This window comes from Lacerta agilis, chromosome 1, assembly GCF_009819535.1.
Source record: "Lacerta agilis isolate rLacAgi1 chromosome 1, rLacAgi1.pri, whole genome shotgun sequence".
Lineage (NCBI taxonomy): Eukaryota > Metazoa > Chordata > Lepidosauria > Squamata > Lacertidae > Lacerta > Lacerta agilis.
In genome coordinates, this window is record NC_046312.1 from 77,067,920 (window position 1) to 77,089,479 (window position 21,560).

The window sequence follows — 21,560 nt, forward strand, 5'->3', positions numbered from 1 at the left end:
GGAAAGCCCGTGGGGGGGCAATTAAGTCAAGTATTTTAAAGAGCATGGCTGGCTGCCTAGAACACTGAAGGAGGAGCACTTCATACTGCAACATTTTGTTCCAGGTCCAAAACATTTTTCGGCCATTTAATGGTGCCCACTAAATCCTCATGGAAAGTAACAAATGTCTCAAGGAAAGAAACAAAGAGTTGGAAATACATTGTTTGGTTACACTGAAAAGAGGGAGGAAAATGAGATCACATGAAAATGAAATGGGCCATTCCATTGTCACGGGTGGGACACTTGGACCATGTTTTTTGGTATTCTCACATGTGTAGCAATGTAAATATACATAAAAATTAACAACCAAAATTTAAACTATGTTCTTAATAAGATACTGAACATTTTACTAATTTTTTATTATTTTTATGGATATTTTTGACAATTTTATTAAATGTTAAAAGTGTTGTCACGGGTGGGACAAAAAAAGGACATGGAGCTTGAGATAAGTTTGATTTATGGAAAAACTCTGAGTTGGGAGGTGAATCAATGATAAACTCAGCATATCTGTTTAAATCAATGTTTATTGGTTACAACTATGCAATCAGGAATTAAGTTTAAGAAATTTAACGATACAAAATTAAGGAAAAAATGCTGTCACGGGTGGGACAATCATCAGAAAACTTTTAACTTCAACACTTCTGTGAAGACTACATGGGTGGACTTTTGAAAAGAAGGTCCATAAAATAAACTTCTTTTGTCTTTAGCTTTTTAAAAAATGGTTAGACTGCACGTTTGGAAACTTCCTCACCAAAGTCCAGCACTCATCAAGCATTCTTATCAGGCTCATTTTTCATGGAATGGCCCAAATGCAATATATACAGACTGTGAGAACTGCATTAAAATGAATCTAAAATAACAACAGTGAGAATTCAAGAAGTAGTGTTAATGATATACAAACATGCTAGCATTGGTAAGTCAATTACCCACCTACATGTGTTAAGACTACATTCAGGCCACAGATGATAGAAATTAATTTCTGGATGTTATGCACACCAGATTGGTTATATTTCTCAGTTTTTTAAAAAAAGAAGTTTGGCTATGTGTTCATTCTGCAGAGCTTCCAAACATTTTAACAAACCTAATAATAAAGCGAAAGCTTCATATAAAAGGGCATGGCTTTGATGTGAAAACAATGAGCTGTTTGCGACTTATTATCTGGGTTGGTTTTTTTAAAAAACTGACTAGAGGTGTGCTTTTGTACAGGCATTGCAAGGCAAGGGAGCATTCAGTCTATAAAGGCTAAGGGAAGACGCAACAAAGCCAATCAGCCCAAGAGGCAGACACTTGAAAAAAGAAGTAGCAGACTCAGAATAATGATCGCTATGACCAGGGCGAGGCCCTGCTGTTGCAGGAGGAGAGGCGGCAGCACGCACATGAGACAGCACACAATGAAAAGAGTCACAGCAGGAGGGACGATCATAATCTGTCCTAAAAGCAATTTTTAAAAAGGGACTGCCAATTTTATTTTGCCATTGCAAAGATCTGAAGATTGCTGAGGAAAGATTTATGTGGTAAAAATGTAAGCGCCTATTATTAACTTTTATATATTCCACATCTCTAAAATTGTGCTAGATTATGAAGTAACCAGAGGCATATGTGCTGAAGAAGAAAAACGCCATCATGAATAACAAGGTGCCATATTTGAAGAAAGGGAGAAGGCCAGGAGAGTTCACTTCCTTTTGCCCATATGAGCCCCCTAGGGTAGCTTTTTGCCAACCTGGTGTCCTCCATATGATGTTGGGACCACAACTCCCATCAGCCCCAGCCAGCACAACTGGAAGTTGGAGTCCAACAAAATCTGGAGGGTGCCAGATTGGCACAAGCTGCCCTAGGATGAGGCACGTTTTGGCCATTGTTATTCAGTAGCTTCTTGCCTGTGAAATTTGATAGGCATGGCTGGAAGTGCTGGCAGGATGTTCCAGCTCTGATTACAGTCATGCCTCTTCTACTGCACCTCTCATCATCTCCCCTGCAGCAGCTTCTACCCCATTTTGCTCAGCCCCTTCTCCTGTCTCTATCACTGTTGCTACCACCGCCAGTCTTCACAGTTTCTACAGATGCATACAACATCTGCTCTCACTTCCCTAGGGCAGGCACACCATGGTTAGACTGTGCTTCTCCCTAAATAGATTGGATCAGCTCTAGAGAGTGCCAGTATCACCTCCTACCTGAAGGAGGGGAAGAGATGGGAAAGAGCAGAGGAGGGGACAGGAGAGAACCCCCCCCCCCCCGTTACCCCTCATCTTCTGCACCAGAATCAGGGCACCTCAACTCCATCACTGATGAGAGGAGGGAAGAGGATGTTTTGCAGGACTTTCCATTCTGGGTATAGTAAAATTTACAATACCTCATTCAGATCTGTAGGATCAGTGTAACTGAGTGCACATCTGTGCTCAAGTTACATAGATCCTATAGATCTGGATGAGACACTGCAAATTTAACCATACCCAGATTGGATGTCTAAGATCCCTTCAGTTTACTGTGTCCACAAGAAATGCATATGCACCCTGTACCTTGTTTTAAGGTACTTCTGTTTGATGCTGTTGTTTCTCAAACCTGCTCCACACTGATTGAGGTCCTTAAGCTGTCCCTAATTTGTCTCTAGCCAAGGTGTGAGCACCTTTTAATGTGAACACACCCTTACAGCACAAGTCTAACCAGGTTTACTCAGAAGGAAGTCCCAATGATTTGAATGAGATTCACCTGCAGGTGTGTAAGCTCTGAATGGTGGCTTTCCTTCTCTTGGATATAAGACCACATCACATGGTAAAGCATGTGTGTCATTCAAGCTGTGAAAAGCAAGTTTTCAGAAGCCTCAGCACAATATTCCAACCACTAGGAAGTTACATTGTTGGCCTAAATTAACTCCCCACCACCACACAAAATAAAGCTGCTCCTATTGGATTTCTGCCTGTTCTGTAGCTCTTAAAGACACACCACTCTGTCAGGCTCAGGGCAGTGACTGAAAGCACATGATGATGATCAGGCCTTGTCTGGATACAGGAACCAGTGTCTGCCACCTTGAATTTTAGGTCCAACTGAATCCTAACAAAGGGAGGGTGGAATGGATGACTTTAGCAGTATAATCCCCAAACTCAAAATCGAAGAATTAACAAGATTTCAAATCTGTTTAGGATCAATGGTTTGCACTGAGACATGTAGAATTGTGGGAATACAGGCGGGAACTGGGATCTCCTTTCAGGTAGGCCCATCCTTCTCCTGTCAGCCCAGAAGACAGCATTGCATAGAACAGGACAGACATACCAGTGCAGGGTGTGGGACTAGACTCCACAATTAGAACTAGAGTGACAGATCAAAGGGCGGGTGCGGTCATCAAGAAAGTGAGCTCCAGGTGTGTCCAAGAGCTTCCTACCCTCTGGTGTTCTATCATTAATCTCAGTGTAGTTCAAAGGCTATATGGTAACACAATCCAGTGTTGTGGATCTGCCACTATTCAGCAATCTCATATTGCAGAGATAGCTAAGCAGGTTAGCTGCTAATTGTGCCTTTGATTCCAGGAACGTTCTTGTTCCCATTTCACGGGTTGGCAAACAATGACAAATAAGAGACTGAAACTAGCTCATGAGGGAGAAACCATTGAGACCAGCACCAAATGTAACCCAAGGTCTTAACTGAACTTAACTTCCATGCCGCTCTTCAATGCAGCACTGCCAAGGTTGGAGAATAGTAAATGGTGCCTTTGACTTTACATATCACACCCTGATAAAGCAGGGGTGGCTAACCTGTGACCCTCCAGGCATTGCTGGATTCTAACCCCATCAGCATGGCCAATGGTCAGGGGTGATGGGAGTTGAAGTCCAGCAACACCTGGAAGGCAACAGGTTCTCCAGGTGTATACAATGCACCTGTCCCTGCGTAGATGCACTGTATACTGAGAAGTTAAATTATTACTATTGGTGTACATGGTTCTACTCTGCACAATTTAATCCTCACAACATCCCTATGAGTTAGATTAGGCTAAAAGACAGCGTTTGGCCTTAAGCCGCCCAGTGAGCTTTATGACTGAGTGGAGGTTTAAACTCTGGCCTCCCAGTTGCATTTAGCTGCATTTTGATATAGGCAATGAACTGAGAATTATTTCCAACTGGTAAAATACACTGGGGCTGGTGAGGTAGAATCACAAGAAACGTAAGGAAGAAAATCCTAAACTAATCTCAGGTTCTTGTGAGAAACTTTCTACCTCTATTGTTTAGCCAGCACCTGAAAGAGGAAACAGTCTGACTCTGCAAGCAAAGGAAACTTTGTACCGTACTGGAATCCTGCCCTGGCGTTTGTGGCAGGGCGTTTACATGAATGGAATACGTCAACCTGATACGGGGTCATAAATTACAAGCGACCTCTCCTAATCTCTAGGTCTCCAAATGCAGAGGTGAAAAACAAGCAGTGGGAGCAGCACAAAACTATGTCCAACTTCCATGTAAAAGGAGACCCACTTGGTTCCTTCCAAAACACTTTTGTGGGTGTGGCAGAGGAGAGCCTAGTAATTAAATGCAGCATAATTGTCACTGGTGCCATCAAGGAAACTGGAAGGATTTCAAGACTATAATTCTACTGAAGAGAGGTGACATCTCCCCATCTCCAACAGAGGCCTTCTGTTAGCTGCTCAACTGGCAGGCATTCCAGCAGCGCAAGCATCTTCAGTTTAGTGGTACTGTGGGTGGTGAAAACTGCATCAGGTGAATTTTTGCCTGTCACACAGCTGTTATAGGTGCAGCACCTTTCTCAGGATGACTCAGGAAACGCAGAGTGTGAACCCTGCTGTTGAAGGACGCTTGCTCCATCTCTCCTCTAACTCAATGTGGGGAAATGGATAGTTATCAGTAAAGCATGCAAATCTCAAGTTCAAATCCATATCCTGCTCAGCCATCAAGCTCACTGGGGCTGCCAGTGAGCTACTCCTATGCACCTGGGTGTAAATCCCATGACACTGAGGGCTCATCTACAACTTTCCTTTGACCATAATAACTGAGTAGCTGGGACAGAGTGGTAAATAAAACCAACAATGTTAACATTTAAGCAATCCCTACTACTTCCTCAACATAGTGCTAGGTTTTGATTAGGGCTGAGGAACCTGTGGCCCCCCTAGATGCTGCTGGGCTCCAACTGCCATCATTCCTGATCATTGGTCATGCTTACTGGGGCAGATGGGAGTTGGGAGTCTGCTGGGTCACAGACTCCCTAGCCCTGCTGTACATAAATTGTGTGGATGGGAGAATTTAAAAAGGTGCACACTACTATTGGCCCTGACAGTATTATGCCCTAAGGGGCAGCTTGGGAGAGGTGAGGGTGGTTTATTCCCTCAGGTTAAGCCAATTATTTAAGTGAGACAATTGTCCACAGAACCAGGGTTGCTTCCTCGTGTGGTGCAGTGGTTAGAGTGTTGGACGAGGACCTGGGAGGCCAGAGTTCAAATCCCCACTCAGCCAAGAAGCTCACTGTGTAACCATAGGCCAGTCACTATCTCTCAGCCTAACCTACCCCACAGGGTTGTTGTGAGGTAAAATGGGGAAGGTGAGAACCACACCATCCACCTTGAGATCCTTGGCTGGAATATAAATGTAAAATAAACAAATAACATAAAAGCTGCAAAGCAGTAGTCCAAACTAGGTTGGTAAGGTTAGCATAATGTTACCATAGGCATAGTGACTCCAGGAAGAATGATTGTTTTGCAGACAGCAGAAGGAGGCAAAGAACTAGTAGAAATTACTTGCATAGTAAACAGCTGGAGAAACCGATAGCAGTTTAAGTGCAAGGTATCGGGGAGATTTGACTGAATCTCATGTTTGATTAAATCTATAGGGCAAGGCAAATTGCTGGAGAGGAGAATTCTTCTGCTATCTCACTTAGTTATTCTCAGTTGTGACTAACCTTTGTCTGGCCGGCGTATCTTGAGTGTGACCCAGACTAAACCTTTGAGAAGGTCCACACCACCTTCCCAGAGAGGAAGCTGTCTTGGTAACACAGCCCTATTATTATCATCATAAAAAACTATCAGCGACATTTTCTCCTTCTGTCTACGACAGTTGGCATATAAACCTACAACACTGGCTGGCTGACTAAGCCCGCAACCACCCCAACAAGGGCATATTCCTGGTTGAAGCATCTGAATCAACAACACAGCTGGGCTAACTCCTCCACTGCACTTTTTTGCCGGGTGCCATTTTATCACACTGTTTGATTAATGCAGCTGCACCGCATAGCTGAGAGTTAGAAGAGTTCGCACAACTAACAGGAGAGAGGGTTAGGAGTGGAGAGCTTTGAGCTGGGAGGCCCTGAAGTTCCCATCTCACCTCACCCTTGAACTCCCCAGGGGTGGCCTCCACCAAGCAACTGTTTTCTCAGCCTAATGGGAGTAGCAATGCTGACAACCCTCGCCAGAACATTGCAACAATTTCCTAGATAATGGGTGATATCCAACTAACTTTTACTCGCAGCAGACCTGCTGGAATCAATGGGCCTGAGTCACGTGCATTCATTTCTGTGGGTCTACTCTGAGTCAAACGTAATTCAATACCGACTCTTCACAATTCCCACACAATCGACCCAAAGGTCTACCACCTGACGCCCCTCTGCAACTCACAACCTGTGCCCAGTTTCATTTCTCCCCTCGCCTACCTTTCAGCTCCGCGTAGTCCATCATTGCTCCGTTGGTCCTGGGGGTCGAGTGGCTCTTCTGCAGCATCCTCATGCGGACCTGCTCCTGCACCCGGGCGCTCTTGAACCCCTCGACGGCGTCGGGGGCCTCGCTCTTCCTGTCCAGCTGCTTGTCCGAGGGCAGCGCCAAGGAGCACACGCCATCCTCCGGCTGCAGAGCCGACAAGAAGAAGTTATTCTCCTGCATGCTGGCTGCTGGGCCAGGCGAGCACGTGAAAAATAGCCCGGCTCTTCCTCCGGGTCAACCCGCCCCTTCCCCGCGCCTGCCAGGAACTCTGTGTGGGCCGAGGGGAAGTTCCTCGCGAGGGCTTGGGGGCAGCCCTTCCGCTCCTCCTGCGCCCTCTTCTCTGCGCCCAAGTGGCGCGCTGACACGCCAGGTAAGTTGCGCGCTTATTCACAGGTGAGTCTGTCGGGCCCTCCCCTCTGACTTCCTTAGTTTACCAAAAAAAAAAAAAGTTTCTTCATTCAGGGAGCGCGCGCGCGCGCCCACACACATACACCCTCCTCCTCCTCCACGCCATCCCCGGTCTTCTTCCAAGCGTCGTTTGGTTTCCTGGGACTTTCCTTCTCTGCGCTGGTGGTGACACACCTACGTGATTCCACCCCTCTCTCTCCCTAAGCAACTGACAGCCGGGAGGCAGAGCAGCAGGTCGGCCGCTTCCACCTTAAGCAGGTGAGGCGTTGGGCAAAGCAGTGCCTTTAAGGTGGAATTCCAAAGATGCAAGAAGTGGCCTGGCCTTGGCCCTGCCCTGCCCCACACCTCGCCCTCAGCTGTGTAAACTGGCAAAAGCGGTTATGGGTGCGGTGCCTCCAGGGTTCTTGAAGGGTGTGCTTTTGTGTGCCTAGAGATAGAGGGCTGTAGGCCGTGGTGCCATCCCGCTCTCCTCTCTTTTTGTTACACCTTTTCCATTCCCGAAACAGAGTTCCCCTGGTTCTGGCAGAGCCCCGTGTCAACAAAAGTGCAGCAAAACAAGGAGCAAACATGCCTCGAACTAACCCAGCTTTGTTTCCTCCCAGCTTGTGAAATAACTTAACAGCCTGTACATTCCAAACACTGAGCTGCTGCCTTGGGAGCTGAGGGAGAGAAGGGATAGAGGCAGGCCAAAGTCCAGGAGCTCAATCCAGGCTCCTCCTCCTCCTCCTCCTCCTCCTCCTCCTCACCCAAAGTCCCATGAGGCACCTCAGAGCATCCAGAGTGTGAGGCTCAGCTACACAGGCAAGTTCTGTGCCATGGCTGCAGCCAGGGAGAGATGGTGGGTGAGTGAGTCATGTCAGCTGTGGCCTTTCCTCCCCTGTCATTTTCTTCTACCAGAGTATATAGGTAGCTGCCTTATACAGAGTCAGACCACCGGTCCTTCTAGCTCAGTATTGTCTACACTGAATGGCAGCAGCTCTCCAGGGTTGTGGGCAAGTCTTCCCAGTCCTACTTGGAGATCAAAACTAGGACCTTCTTTGTGTAAGGCAGATGCTGTACCACTGAGCTTTGACCCTTCCCCAAGTATCTCCTGGATGTTAGAAGCAACAGACATTGCTGACTGGCGGAGATGCTGGCTGGGCTGGAAGGAATGTGGCAGGGGTTCCCCATTCACCACTCAGGGTCATAGATCACTGCTGAATCATACAGTTCCAGAGCTTCTCACCCTACCATTAGGCAGGGTGTGACACCTGCTTCAGGCAGCTAATTTAAGGTGTCGTCAAAAGGCAGCAAATTGCCAGTTCCTTAAATTATTACTATTATAATATTTTTACTCTCAGGGAGAGGCTTTTGGTGATTTTATGTTTCAGGTGCAAAAACAATGTAGTCAGCCTTGGATGCTGTGTACCTTTGGGGGGTGGGGAGACACCATTTGCTGCAAAATACATTTGGGCTAGCCTTGTAGACTGCAATACTAATGAAGGGAGAAGAGCCATTTTCTTGCTTCTTAGGAGGGTATAAAGCACTTGCTCAGTGTTGAAAGACTCTGGGTGGAAACAAGTGTAGAGAGAAACAACGCCATTGCGGCAGAAATGGTCTTCTACACTGGGCAGAATCTTCTTAAAACTGCACACACACTGCTCTCATCACCGTTCCGCTCTGGCCTTGCCATCTGCCATATCCCAGTATGTCCTTCATACAGATCCATGTACCCTTCCATAACCACCCTATAATGGGTTCTTGATTCCTGATCATCCCACCATTAGGTTGCTACTTCTTGCCCTACAACTCCAAGTCCACTAGACTCTTTGCTTACCCCTCTACTACTGTTGGTGGGATTCTTTGACTGTTACTGGACCTGTTCTCCCCTGTCTATCATCTGTATAGCTATGTCTGTTCCTTTCTACTTTAACAGGATGGCAAGTAAAATAGATGCAGACTGTGACCATGCTCTCAAGGGAAAGTCTTGTCCATTCCTCAAAACTGTTAAACCCTTAAGAAAAAAGATGCCCAGCTATTTAAAAAAGAATGCTCTGTAGACCAGGCATCCCCAACCTTGAGCCCTCCAGATGTTTTGGACTACAATTCCCATCATCCCTGACCACTGGTCCTGTTAGCTAGGGATCATAGGAGTTGTAGGCCAAAACAACTGGAGGGCTGCAGGTTGGAGATGCCTGCTATAGACCTTAGCAGTACACAGAATATACCATGTGAGAGTGAATGGGCCTAAATGAATGCCCATACATTTGCTCTTTGTATATGCCAATCAATCAAGGTAATCAGTTATTGCTAGTGTCAGCACTGCCATAGGCTTGGTAGACTTGAAAAAGACTTTTGGCTTATTATTACAGCCATTTAAAAAAAGTATTTTTTATTAAAGATTTTCTTGGTTTACAAAGGTGTGTGCAATGTCTCTCTCGTATTTTTTCTATGTAACATTTTTACAAATACTGCCTTTTAATGGGCCAGAAGCACCAGAAACTCAAAAGACTGCCTTTATTTTGCATATGAATGACAGCAAGTGCAGTGAGACATTCGGACATTCAGATGGCCCAAATGCTAACAATACTATCTGACTACCAGTTAATAGAAACAAACCATTCACTCTCCTCTTGCACAGTCCTCAACTGGCTTATTTATCTCTCAGGGAAGCAGCATATTCCTCTTGTAAGTACGCCTGCCTTGAGGCTTGCAGGGGACAATAATCAAGACACACAGCGTTCCATATGATGGTTTTCCCTTGGGTGGTCTTTCACCAAATAATAATTAACTAGCGTTTGTGAAGCTCTGTCAGATGTCCAGATGAAAGACTCTCTGGACGTGTGTAGCGTTAATCATTGTAATAGCCCAGCCCAGCCCAGCTTAGCTTTTAAAATTCTGCACAGCCCAGCATAGGCGATGCTGAGTCTCCAGCTAATAAATGCTCTGTGACTAAAGTATGAATAATCCTCTGAGTTAAAAAAAAGCACTCCCAAATTAAGGAGACCTCATTAAGAAGAAGTGCCCCTGTGTTAACTAGTGGGAAACTGAGGCACGCAATGTGGAGCAATTCATCAGTCAGAAGCAGAGCAAAGATTAATACTCAGCAGTTCCCAGGACTGTGCTAAAGGCTAATTGGGCATTTCCCCTCTTATGCACTTTCATGAGAACATTAATTGCCACTGATATCCCCATTGATGTTCAGCAGCAACAATGCCCCAGGTAGAGGAATCTGGGGGAGGGGCAGGAGTGTGTGTTTTTATTATTTCTTATGATGTTTGGCCAAGAAGATTATTCATGCTAGAAATTCAAAATTCCTGGCAGTTGTCAGATTTTTGAGGAACTAGTGATACAACGCTCTTTAACAGCCTGAGGGCAAACAGTGTACCTACCTCACTGACCTGGAGTAAAGGAATCCTATGAAGTAATTTGCTTTTGACCAGTCACAAAAAAGTGACATGGGGAGAAGTCGTTTCTCATAGAAGGTCAATCCTATGGGGACCACTGCATGAACATGCCTGAGTGGGCAACCTGTGGCCCTCCAGATACCTCCAGATACTACAATTCCCATCATCCCTGACCACTGACTGAGACTGATGGGAGTTGGACTCCAGTAACATCTGAAGGGCCGCAGGTTGCTTACCCTTGCATATATCAAGCATTTATCTCAGAGTATGAATTTCATCTGCGACTCATGTCAGACTGTTTCCAAACAAAACCCATTTGGGGTGTTGTCATGTCCCGATTCAGGGTACCTTACAAATCCAAGCTACACACAGACCAGGGTGGACCAGGGCCTCACTGGATCAGTGGAGGCATCACAGTCCAACTTGTATTGGGCCACCTTTGTCCACACTTCTGACTTAACACTGTAGCACTGAACAAGCCACCAGGGAAGGTGCATCGAGGACATTTCCTTTAGCGGTGATGGGGAGACAGAGCAGAATGGGCCCAGCTTGAAGCAGTGAATTTTAGTAAAGTGGCAGAAAATCCTTTCCCCTTCTGCCATCCATATTGTGGCATTTGCTCTTTTCCTTCTGTGGTGAAATCTCCAAGATAGCATCAGGAAGCAGGAGGTGTGTGGGTCAAGGGTGGGTTATCAGGATAGATATGGGCCTGGACTTATCCTTCCCATGTCAGCTGGCTACAAGACTAAAGATACTTCTGGATGTGATTTTGGGCACAAAGGAAATACAAGGATGGCATTGTTGGTCTATCATCTATCTATATCTATCTATATCTATCTCTATCATCTATCTATCTATCTATCTATCTATCTATCTATCTATCTATCTATCTATCATCTCTCTCTCTCTCTCTCTCTCTCTCTCTCTCCCTCCCCACTTCCCATTGTGTAAATACTTATGGACTGAGGCTCTTGACATTAGGAAATGTGAGTCTGCCAGCCTTTAAATGAAGTATAAAACCAGACAGCTTTCCTCAACTTGGTGCCCTCTCCAGATATTACTGGACTACAACTCCCATCTGCTCCAGTCAGGATATCGAATGCTCAGGGATAACGGGAGCTGTAGTCCAGCACTTCTGAAGGGCACCAAGCTGGGGAAGGTTGAAACAAAGAATCTTGCGGCACCTTAAAGACTAACACTATGGCATAAGCTTTCAAGGAGTCAGTCCACTTTATCAGACGCATGAATTAAGACAAGGTCTGTGCAAGGCCTTTTTGTGTGATCTATCATTGAAAATAACATGAGGAGGTGTTGTTGTTTTTCTGTAACCTATTGCTGCCATTCCTCTTCTTGGTTGTAATGCCAAACCAGAATTCCTGGGAAATGTAACTCAGCCGAACTAATTAGAGTCTGTACTAATTAGTGTGAGGGCATAGTAGTATATAGGCACTAATTTGGTTTGTGCCACTGGCACTGATCCTGCTAGTCCATTTGGGTTAGCAACAATCAGCACAGGGATCACCATCAGTCCTGCAATCATTGCACCTGAAACTCATGAAACTCTTGATCTGAGAGTGCCCTTAGTAAGCGAAAGACAGATTTCCCACAATTAATCTGCGCAAGTGCTTCACAATGTCCATCTTCCTGGTTATTGCTCCCTCCACCCCTCCCCTCACTCATATACTGATTTGGTCTAGCCCGTCTATCTACCTCACTAATTTCTTCTGGAAAATGTAATTTCTGACTTTGTGCACTACCATGGCTGTTGAATAGTCTTGTCACAAGTTCTCTCCCCCCTCCCAATTTTTTATATTTTGCACAGCACAGCAAAAATCTGTTTTCTCGGAAGCTTCACATGTTGTATTGCACAACACAGCATTATTTTAGAAAATCCTGCAATCTCAAGAGAATATACCACACACACAAAAAAAACCACTGAAAATGTTTGAAAACTACACCTGCAGTGGTGCCAGGTGTGAGTTCAACTTACTGAACTCACAGTACACACAGAACCCCCTTGCCAGCACTGATGTAGCTGATTGACAGTACTGGTTCACTGAAAACCACAGGGTGAGACATGGGAGACCAGATGAAAGGAGGACAGGGCTCCTGCTCCTTGGGCAGTTTTGCAGGGGAATTAATTCTGATAGGTGAAAATTAATCAAAATCAAAACCTATGACTGAAAGCTTGCCAATATTCCCTCTCCTGTGTAACCATAAAGGGAGAGGAGTCCGCCTCACCTGTTGTCCTTTGCATTCAGTCACCCAAAGTAAAACTGTCATGAGAACTGGCCCTTTCACAGAGAAGGTGCTCCATCCCTATCCTAATAATCCCTTACCTGACTTTGGTATCAGACACAGAGACTGCATGACTGTTAGCCCCATGCACAAGGGAGGCCACCAATATTTTATATATCTCTACAAAAGGAGAAGATGGCAAAGTTCTCATATAATTGGAAACTGTTCCAACAGTTTGAGTTGTGAATTTAAAGAGCCTGGCATGGGCAGCGCACACAAGCATTCTCGGATAATTAATTGCACTATGCTCGTTTCTGCCTGCAAGAAACCATTTCCACTTTGACTTTTCTGCCCATCTGCTATGGAATCTTGTGTGTTCCAGAGCAGAAATCCAGAGCATCAGGCCTAGTGGCCAAATGTCGCCCTCCAGCCCATCTCACCCTCCAGCCACACCCACTCTCCAGCCATATCCCTTCTCCCTAGGTCACAGCTCTCACCAGCCTTGCTTAATACCCTCCTTGAGTGTTTCAGCCTGGCTGGAATGTCTCCTTGATCTCTGGGCACTTTCAGGCTGTCATTAATTTCAGGCAGCATTCAATCACGTTTCAACAAATTCAGGTTGCACAATTAAAGTGAATTAGAGCTCTTGCACAACAAACTTACCTTCCCCCTGCAACAAAACCCAGACATTTTGCAATAAGGAAAGCTGACCTCCCTGCATACTTCCTGCAAACTAATTAGGATGAATGTTCAATACACAGGTCATCTGAATGTGACTTGTGATAATTACTGTTGGATGGAGGAGTGTGTGTGTGTGTGTCTGCCTGCCTGCCTGCCTGCCTGCCTGCCTGCGTGGAAGCTAACCTACTCTAGAAATTGCATCTCTGCTGTTGATGATGGATTTGCACAAGCTGTTGTCATGAAGAATTCCATATTTTTATATCCATGGTGCTCCCCAAAATGCACTCAGGGTTGATTTCTGCTTTTCAGTGGGATGGCCCAGAAAAGACCTCTTTCAATATGTCCATGCACAGATAGCATCAAACATACCATACAACACTGACATCTGTGTAGCAAAGGTACATGCTAAATAAATCAACCTGTATCTTGCTCTTAGCTGATGAAAGAGAACTTTGCTAAAGTTATTGTCTCACTTGTCAGTCTCATACAGAGCAGGGCAGCCCCAGACAACTGGTTAAACTGGAGACATTGAGACAAGCAGCCAGACCCTCCACATAAAAGTGCCCATGCCACCACAAGTCAATGGCAACTTCTTGAAACCCACCTGCCTGCCTTTCCAGCTGCTGTGGTTTAAGTTCCCTCTAGACTCAAATTTCTCTCCCACAGTCATTCACAAAAGCATTGAAATCTACTCTTGCAGAGCAATCAATAAACTTTTGTCCCCACCTAAGGACCAAATCAGCCTTGTCATGAAAGGGAAAGAGAAGGAGGGAAAGCGTGAGAGCTGCTTCCAATGAAAAGCTGTGAACCATCGGCAACAGAGAAGGCTTAATGCATAAGTGCCAAAAACTAAAAACAAAAATTACCAGAAGGTAACTGAAGCTGCAGGTGGAAGAACAAATATTATGCATGATGAGGACTGGTTGTTAAATGTTTTTATAGCACAACATATAAAGTATGTTGTAAGTTTTAACTAGATCATGTTCACAAGGAATCAGGAAAGTAGGTAATGAATGAGATGCTTCGACTGTGTACACATTACTGGCTTAAAATGCACCTAGGTATAAAATATCCTTTCCTAAAAACCCAGAAGCTTTTCAAAACACAAGTGAGTCTATTGATGTATGCGATCACGGCTGCATGGATTTTACTTGCGCAAAAGTGGAGAACCTACGCAGTTCCAACAAAAGAGGAGTGGCATCATAAACTGCTGGAATACGTGGATCTAGTGGGTATGACCAATAGAATAAGAAACAGAGATGAAAAAGAACTTAAAGAGGATTGGATGTTATATATAGAATATATGAAAAAATATTATAATAAGACAAACTAGCTCATAAACTATGAGCATAATTCAGCAGCGTAAGTTATAACATGAGATAAAGAGAAGGAGAGAAGAAAATTTGAAAGAACAAGAAGATGAGATAGGTTGGGAATAGAGAGGAAACCAGGGAAGGAGTAGAAGGAGGGAGCATAGATCAGGGACAGAGAATCTTTGACCCTGAAGAAACTGTTCAACTCAACTCTCATCACCATGCTGGCCAGGGCTGATGGGAGTCCAGCAGGATCTGGAAGGTCACAACTCCCATCAGCCCCGGACACAATGGTCAATGGTCAGGGATGATAGCTGTTGTAGTCCAGCAACACCTGCAGCTTGGGCTATAACATCAAAAAGATGTGCACAGCTCCATGTAGTGCCAATGCATGTCCTTTTAAATAAAGTTTCACATCATACTGATGGGGTGAGCTGTAAGGGCAGTCTACAGGGTCTGCACGATAATTTGCTACCTACAAAACCCATAGCCACATACTACCAGTCACCCCCTATCTCAGTAATACTGAATTTGAGGTGATGGGCCCATTCTCTGTGGCATACTAAGAGCTCCAACACTTGCTATAAGACCAGTGCAACTCCAAAGGTTATTCCTCACTTATTAAGTGCAGGATGATGTAATAGCTGAAACAGGCATGAGCCAACTGCTTTACTGCCAGAGGTATGATGATGTCTGTAGGATCAAGCTGCCTGGCAAGTTACCGTAATGTAGCCCCATCTCATCAACTATCTGATATGCAGCTGTAATAAGCAAGCCCTAATCTCTCAATCATGTGTGTAAATTAAAGGAATGGTGATGACCCACCTCTGCAAACTGCTTTGAGACCTGCAGATGAAAGTTGCCAGATACAGGGAGAGAGTTATTAGTTTTGTTATTTCTCCCTATCCTGCTCTGTGCACTTTACTCCACCTCAGCTTCTAGCCTAACTTTGCTGTCTATTCCATTCATCCATCACTCTGATTATCACTGCTTCATTTCCTCGTAAACAATGTACGCTGACTATCCAGCCACTTCAAATCCTTCCAGAGAAGAATTTTAATCAAACCTTCCTTACACATTGATTTCTTCTGTCATAAGCTCTTTGGAGCATGAATCTTAACGACCTTGCACAGTTAATCAAGTGCATACTATGCTATCGACATTTACCCAATATGCCATTAAGAAGATGCTTTTGACTGAATTTATCCTCGCAACTGGCTTAAGGCATGGATATGAGACAAAGGTGTACTGTTCTGAGACCCATGCTTCCCAGAGTTATATGATGGGGTCAAGCTGCTGGGACAGTGATAACTCGCAAAAAAGACACACAAAAAACAAATGTAACTTGATTCAGTGATGATTGCCTGAATTTTATAGGTAGCCTCCTGGAGGTGGAGGAATCAGGGCCTTCTTACCCATAGGCGCTAGGGGTGAAGGGCACCCGGGTGCCGGGCTCTCAGCGGCGCCAGGCCAAGGGTCCGGGGCCCGAGAGTTGAGTCTGGGGAAGAGTCCGCCCATCAGTCGGAGTGCCATGGCGGGCTCTTCTGCTGTGGGGGTCTCTGCGCCGCAAGTTTGCTGGCGACTGAGCCAGCAAGACGTTGAGGTGGCCGGCCGGCTCTGACCCCCTGCGCGCCTGGGACTGGGCAACCTGGGGGGGACCGCCGGGTGGATCTTTGCACCCCGGCACCGCATAGGTTTAAGACAGCCCTGGGAGGAGCTGCAGCTACTGAGATGTTTCCAGGGCTTACACCCATCAGGAAGTGAATGTAGATTTCTGTACTGAGTCCCAGGAGCACAGCATCTCCCCTTATTTCATGAATTGCCACTCATGCCCAGAGAAATCAGGGGCAGAAAATGAGATCTGCAAGCCCAAATAGTATTTTAATTGCATCATTCCATCCCGGTTGCCATGTGAATGCAATATTGCTTATAATAAGCGGGTCTCCTTTATGTTTTGTTCCAGAATATAGCAGCTTTGCACATAAGGCTTTCTTTACATTTCAGGAACTACTGCTCGTCCTCCCCACCCCCAGATTTCTTTATGTGATCATCAGGCATCATCACAAGTAAGTCGTCCTTAGCAGCAATTTTTTTTGCAGTTACTCCTGTATTTAGACTTGTGGGGGAAAATATAGACAACAACTTTATAAAACACTAGAACATGTCATGTAATCATATGCTCTTTACTTTGAAAAGTTCCTTCCATTTCTTAATTTTGTCTGAACAGATGGTTTAGTAGATGCTTGAAATGATATAGGCCTGCTTCCAACATTACTTTTAAAAAAGACACAAGATTTTTACTCTTACCACGTAAGATAAACCTATCATTTTGTAGGGAAATATATATTGTGCATCCGTTTCCCAGCAAATTTGAATGTGCAACAAAACTCCAGCATCTCATCAGATTACACATGACTTTGACAGAGAGTAAATCTATGAGTAACCTTATGGTGGTTTGGGGCATTTACCTGGATCTTCAGGTACACTCAAATCTTAAGGAACTAACCCCAAAAGAAGCTCTCATTTTTATTGGTTAGATCAGTTGTTCTCAAACAGTGTGGCGTGCCACACTGGAGGAGAGAGTAGTTGTGTTTCTGTGTAATAAATCAAGCACTGTTATGAGTTGTTCCCAACCCCCCAATGTATTTCTTATCAAAAACAAATTCAGTATGGTGCAAGCAAATTTTTATTCTGAAAGTTTGGCCTAGAGAAAAAAGAGAAAAAAGTTTGAGAACCACTGGGTTAAATGGTAGCAACTAAAACTATCTTAACTGACCAGCAATAGTCGTTGTCATAGGTTACAAAACAAATGAAATAAGTAAAGCATTTATTTATTTTTCCTCCATTGCTATCACGGAACCACTCAGAAATTTTGATAATGAGGAAATAAAGGAGGCAGGAAGGATAGACCAAATGCCTTCCTCTGCAGGATAGAAAACCTCACACAGGAAGTTACATGCCTCTGTTCAAATTGTGCAGAGCTCCTTGTCTTTTAATTTTTACCTAATTGTTTCCCAGTGCAGTTGACAGCCCTTTCCCCCATACTTATATGTTTACTCCACAAAAATCCTTGGACAAAAATGTGCTTTTATTCTTCAGATTAATCCCTAAATAAATGCCAACAGCTGCACACATCCTTGAGCAGGTGGTTATTCCTCAAGGAAAATAATTGACAAGGCTGCCTCTGGGATATCCCAGAGCTCCTCCTACTGAAACACTTCTTGAAATGCTTAACTGAGAGCCACCATTCTGGTTTGCTTCTTTTTTGAGGTCTACCATATTTTCTCATACGAGGGCAGCCATTTTGAAGTCACTGCATAACTTACAAATTACAAGTCATCTTCTTCTGGTATGTAGAAATATTGTTATAAGTTTGGAGGGGAGGAAGTAGGCTGTATGTAAGATTCTTCTAGTGTTAAAATATTAGTCAGACTAGCTTTCTGTGTTGAGGTGATAGCCTGGGCGATGGCCATTAAGGGAAACAAATGAAAGGGGTTCTGTGTGAGATGGCAAATGGTTGGTGCCCTCCCTCAACTCAGAGCTAGTTAGAAGGACAAAGCCAGAAGGGTCAGCAGTAGGTAGGGCCAAGCCCATCACCCATTCTCCATACCTAGGCAAGTCACACAAACTCTTGTGTGTGAGAGAAGGATGAAAGGAATCTGCCTTTTTTCAGGGAGAGATGGTGGAATAAAGCAGTAGTGAGGCAGTAAGGAAAGGAGGAGTTCTGTGTTCTGTACATCTTTTCTAGTGCTCACTTTGTTTGACAGACTCACCCTTTCACACACAGTTCCGTGCGCCAGGTGAACAAAACAAAATAGATTGTGCTGAGAGAAAAGCAGCCGCCTGCCAAATAAAGGGCGAGTTTGCCAGTTTTAGTAGAAAGCAGGCAACACGTACGTGTCTCGTATCCTGGCCTAGCTCTTACAAGGCCTACAATGGGGTGTGTGCGTAACTCTATTCTCAGCCTCCCCCTCAGGAGAGGGCGGTGACTTGAGTTGGCCTGGCGGAGGAAAACCGTCACAGCACAAGTCAGCACTTGCCCGGTATTGCTTGCTGCTGCCGCTGCTGGAAACAGACTATTACTATCCCAGATGCCTTGACTGTCTGGTAATCAACTGGATTCCTCCTCAGGTGAAAAAAGCAAAGGCCGAACCAGATGTGTATGTTTTGAGCTGCGCACTTGCTGGTTTGGCTATAGAGCAAGTATCTACTTTTATCATTAAATGGACCGTGGGGGGCAATGGGAGTAAAAACTGCCTCCTCCCCAGCTTTGCTGTCCTGCATTCACCTGCTGGAAGATCACCCCCACCCTACCCCAATAATACCCCAGTAATTTCCTTGGTATTGCAGCTGGACTAGGGGTGGAATTAAAGCAACAAAGCACAGGTAGAGGAGAGAGCGGGTTCCCTCCTGCTGTCAGCAAGCTCAGTTTAGTGATAAAGGCAGAGCACCCACTTTCACTTTATAGCCAAATAGAAGAGCATGTGTTTAGCAAACACCCTGCATCTGAGCTTGGCCCTGATTCGGATCACTGGCTCCCCACAGCTCAGGGGTCTCCTCCAGCACTACCTGCCCGTGTTTTTCTTTGTAGGAGACACACAGTGTGTATGTCAAGTGCAATGAATCCCCAACCATTCTCCTCCAGTGTAGCTTGGAGGCAGCAGCAGGTTAACTAATAAAACAGGTAGGACTGAATTAAAATGCCAGCTCTGCTCCGGGAATGTGCCCTCCAATGTGAAATGCAGCCAACTTTGGCAATTACTAAAGTATGCTACCTTTCTGTGTGCAAGTTAGGTCTTGCGTACAAAGCCTGTGGTTGACCACACCCAGCCACAGGCCTGGAAACCCCCCTCTAGCCATCCCAATATATGTGTGTAGGCCTACACTACTATTTACTCTACGTTCAGTGTGCTCCCACTGCTGGTTTGGGTGTACATACAATGTTCTCCAGAATCCACATCTGTCCTGTTGTTTCTTGGCCAATACTGTTTTCTGATGCATCCCACCCCCCAAAACCAGCTTCAAACTGAACTGAGAAAAAGAACAACTTAGATGCTTTTCTAGTCATTAATGTGTACACAGCCTAAGAAAACTCATAGCTGAAAAGCAGCAGGTGGCTGCCTAGGAAACACTGACCAGTAGTCTTAGTGGTGTGAGTTGTATAATTCTCTTGCTGCTGCTGTTGGGCTTGTAGCCTCGTCCAGCCTCCATTAACCATATCCATTTAGAACTCTCCTTTCTGAGTTTATCTGTGCCTCACCTTTAACATTAACATAGAACTACTATATATTTTGGGAAATTGTCTGTCTGTTCTCTATACACTTGGACACCTCTTAAGATATTGTAACCAAATTTTGCATGATGGTTCTTGAAATCAAGAAGCAGGTTTTTGTCTGTTGGGGGGGGGGGAATAGAAGCCTTTCAAAATTGCACTAAACCTTTCAACCACCGATCTCAAAACTTCACTGGGGTTTTCTTTGGTTTCATTTCTTAGATTTCCTGAGCAATGTTGGGCACTTGACACTAGTACTTTTCTATGAAGAACTCCAGAAAGAAAACAATCCCATACTTTGCCCAGACTACAGAGAAAATTGTGCTCATTGTACCATTGACCAACTTTCCCCATAGGGGATGGGAGAGGTCAATGTGGTAATGATAGCAACTATTTCATTTATTTTATTAAGGAACACTTATAAACTAATTACCGTGATAATAAATCTCAAAGCTGTGTGCAATATAAAACATAAAAATGTAATAAGACCATTATTATAAACCCTGTGTCACTAACACAACATCCAAACCTATGAGCTACAGGACCAAGTATTAAATTGTGCAGGAGCAGCAGCAGCAGGAGCACACTCAGGATGTGAGCGCAGAGGAAGATCCTGTCCACAGGAGATCTAAAAATGTGTCTGCCATGCCCCCACGGAGCTATGGTGTGTGCAAGAGTGTGGAGAGAGGTCTGCTTCCATCACCAAAGGGGATATGCACCTCCCTCCTCTGCTGCTTTAATTCTTCCTGCTCCCGGCCCATCTCTGATAGAAGATTACATCAACATTCACAACACATCCAGTAAATGAAAGTTGAATGTTCAAAGTTTATAGCTTATTGCGGTTTATAGCTTATAACTTTCACTGTACCACTGAACCTTATGAATACATACAACACACCTGCCATACCCATGTACCTTTGGCACTGCTTATTCTGCAACTAGGGCGGTTGACTCTCCTTTTCCTTGTCATTCCTATTTCTTTAATGCTGTGTCTGCAGCAGCTCCTCCTCTTCTTTCCAGTACAGGAAAGATTCTGGCAGAAGCTGCTTTTGATTTAAATCGCCTCCCACCGTTAACACCAGACCAGCTAGTTCTGCCTTGATCTCTACCAGCTTCTCAGCACCATCTATCCTCAGCCCCCTGATCTTCTTTCTCACACACACTATCCCTGGGTGACATCATCATAGCCATTGTTTTTAGTACCACTTGTACTCAGATGACACCCATCTCTGCCTCCCCTGTAATTCAGTCCCACGCCTCCAACTTCCTCTCCAATATCTCTGCTTGCCAACATCCAAGACTGACCGTCTCATCCTTCCAAGCCCTCCTTTCCACTTACGCTTTCCTTATCCATTGGCAATGTTATCACCCCACCCCCCATTGATCAGTCATGTAGCTTTGACTTTATTATTGACTTCTCTCTCTCAGGGGCGTCGTGGGGGGGGCGGGGGGGGCGGGCCGCCCCTTGGGCCGCCCCTCGTGCCGCCCCAAGGCGGGTGTAACATTTTGGCGCGTGGGGTGACTTGCGGCGGCCCCTC

At 45.0% G+C, this 21,560-nt stretch overlaps 1 protein-coding gene across 1 annotated transcript in view; it reads right to left on the reverse strand.

The window, feature by feature from the left end:
* The window catches only part of PKP3 (plakophilin 3), a 59,305-nt gene that overhangs the window by 30,306 nt on the left and 7,439 nt on the right, over positions 1-21,560 (reverse strand). Inside the window, exon 2 of the mRNA XM_033156458.1 lies at positions 6,679-6,868. Coding sequence (XP_033012349.1) covers positions 6,679-6,868 — 190 coding nt within the window. The remainder of the gene's footprint in view (positions 1-6,678; positions 6,869-21,560) is intronic.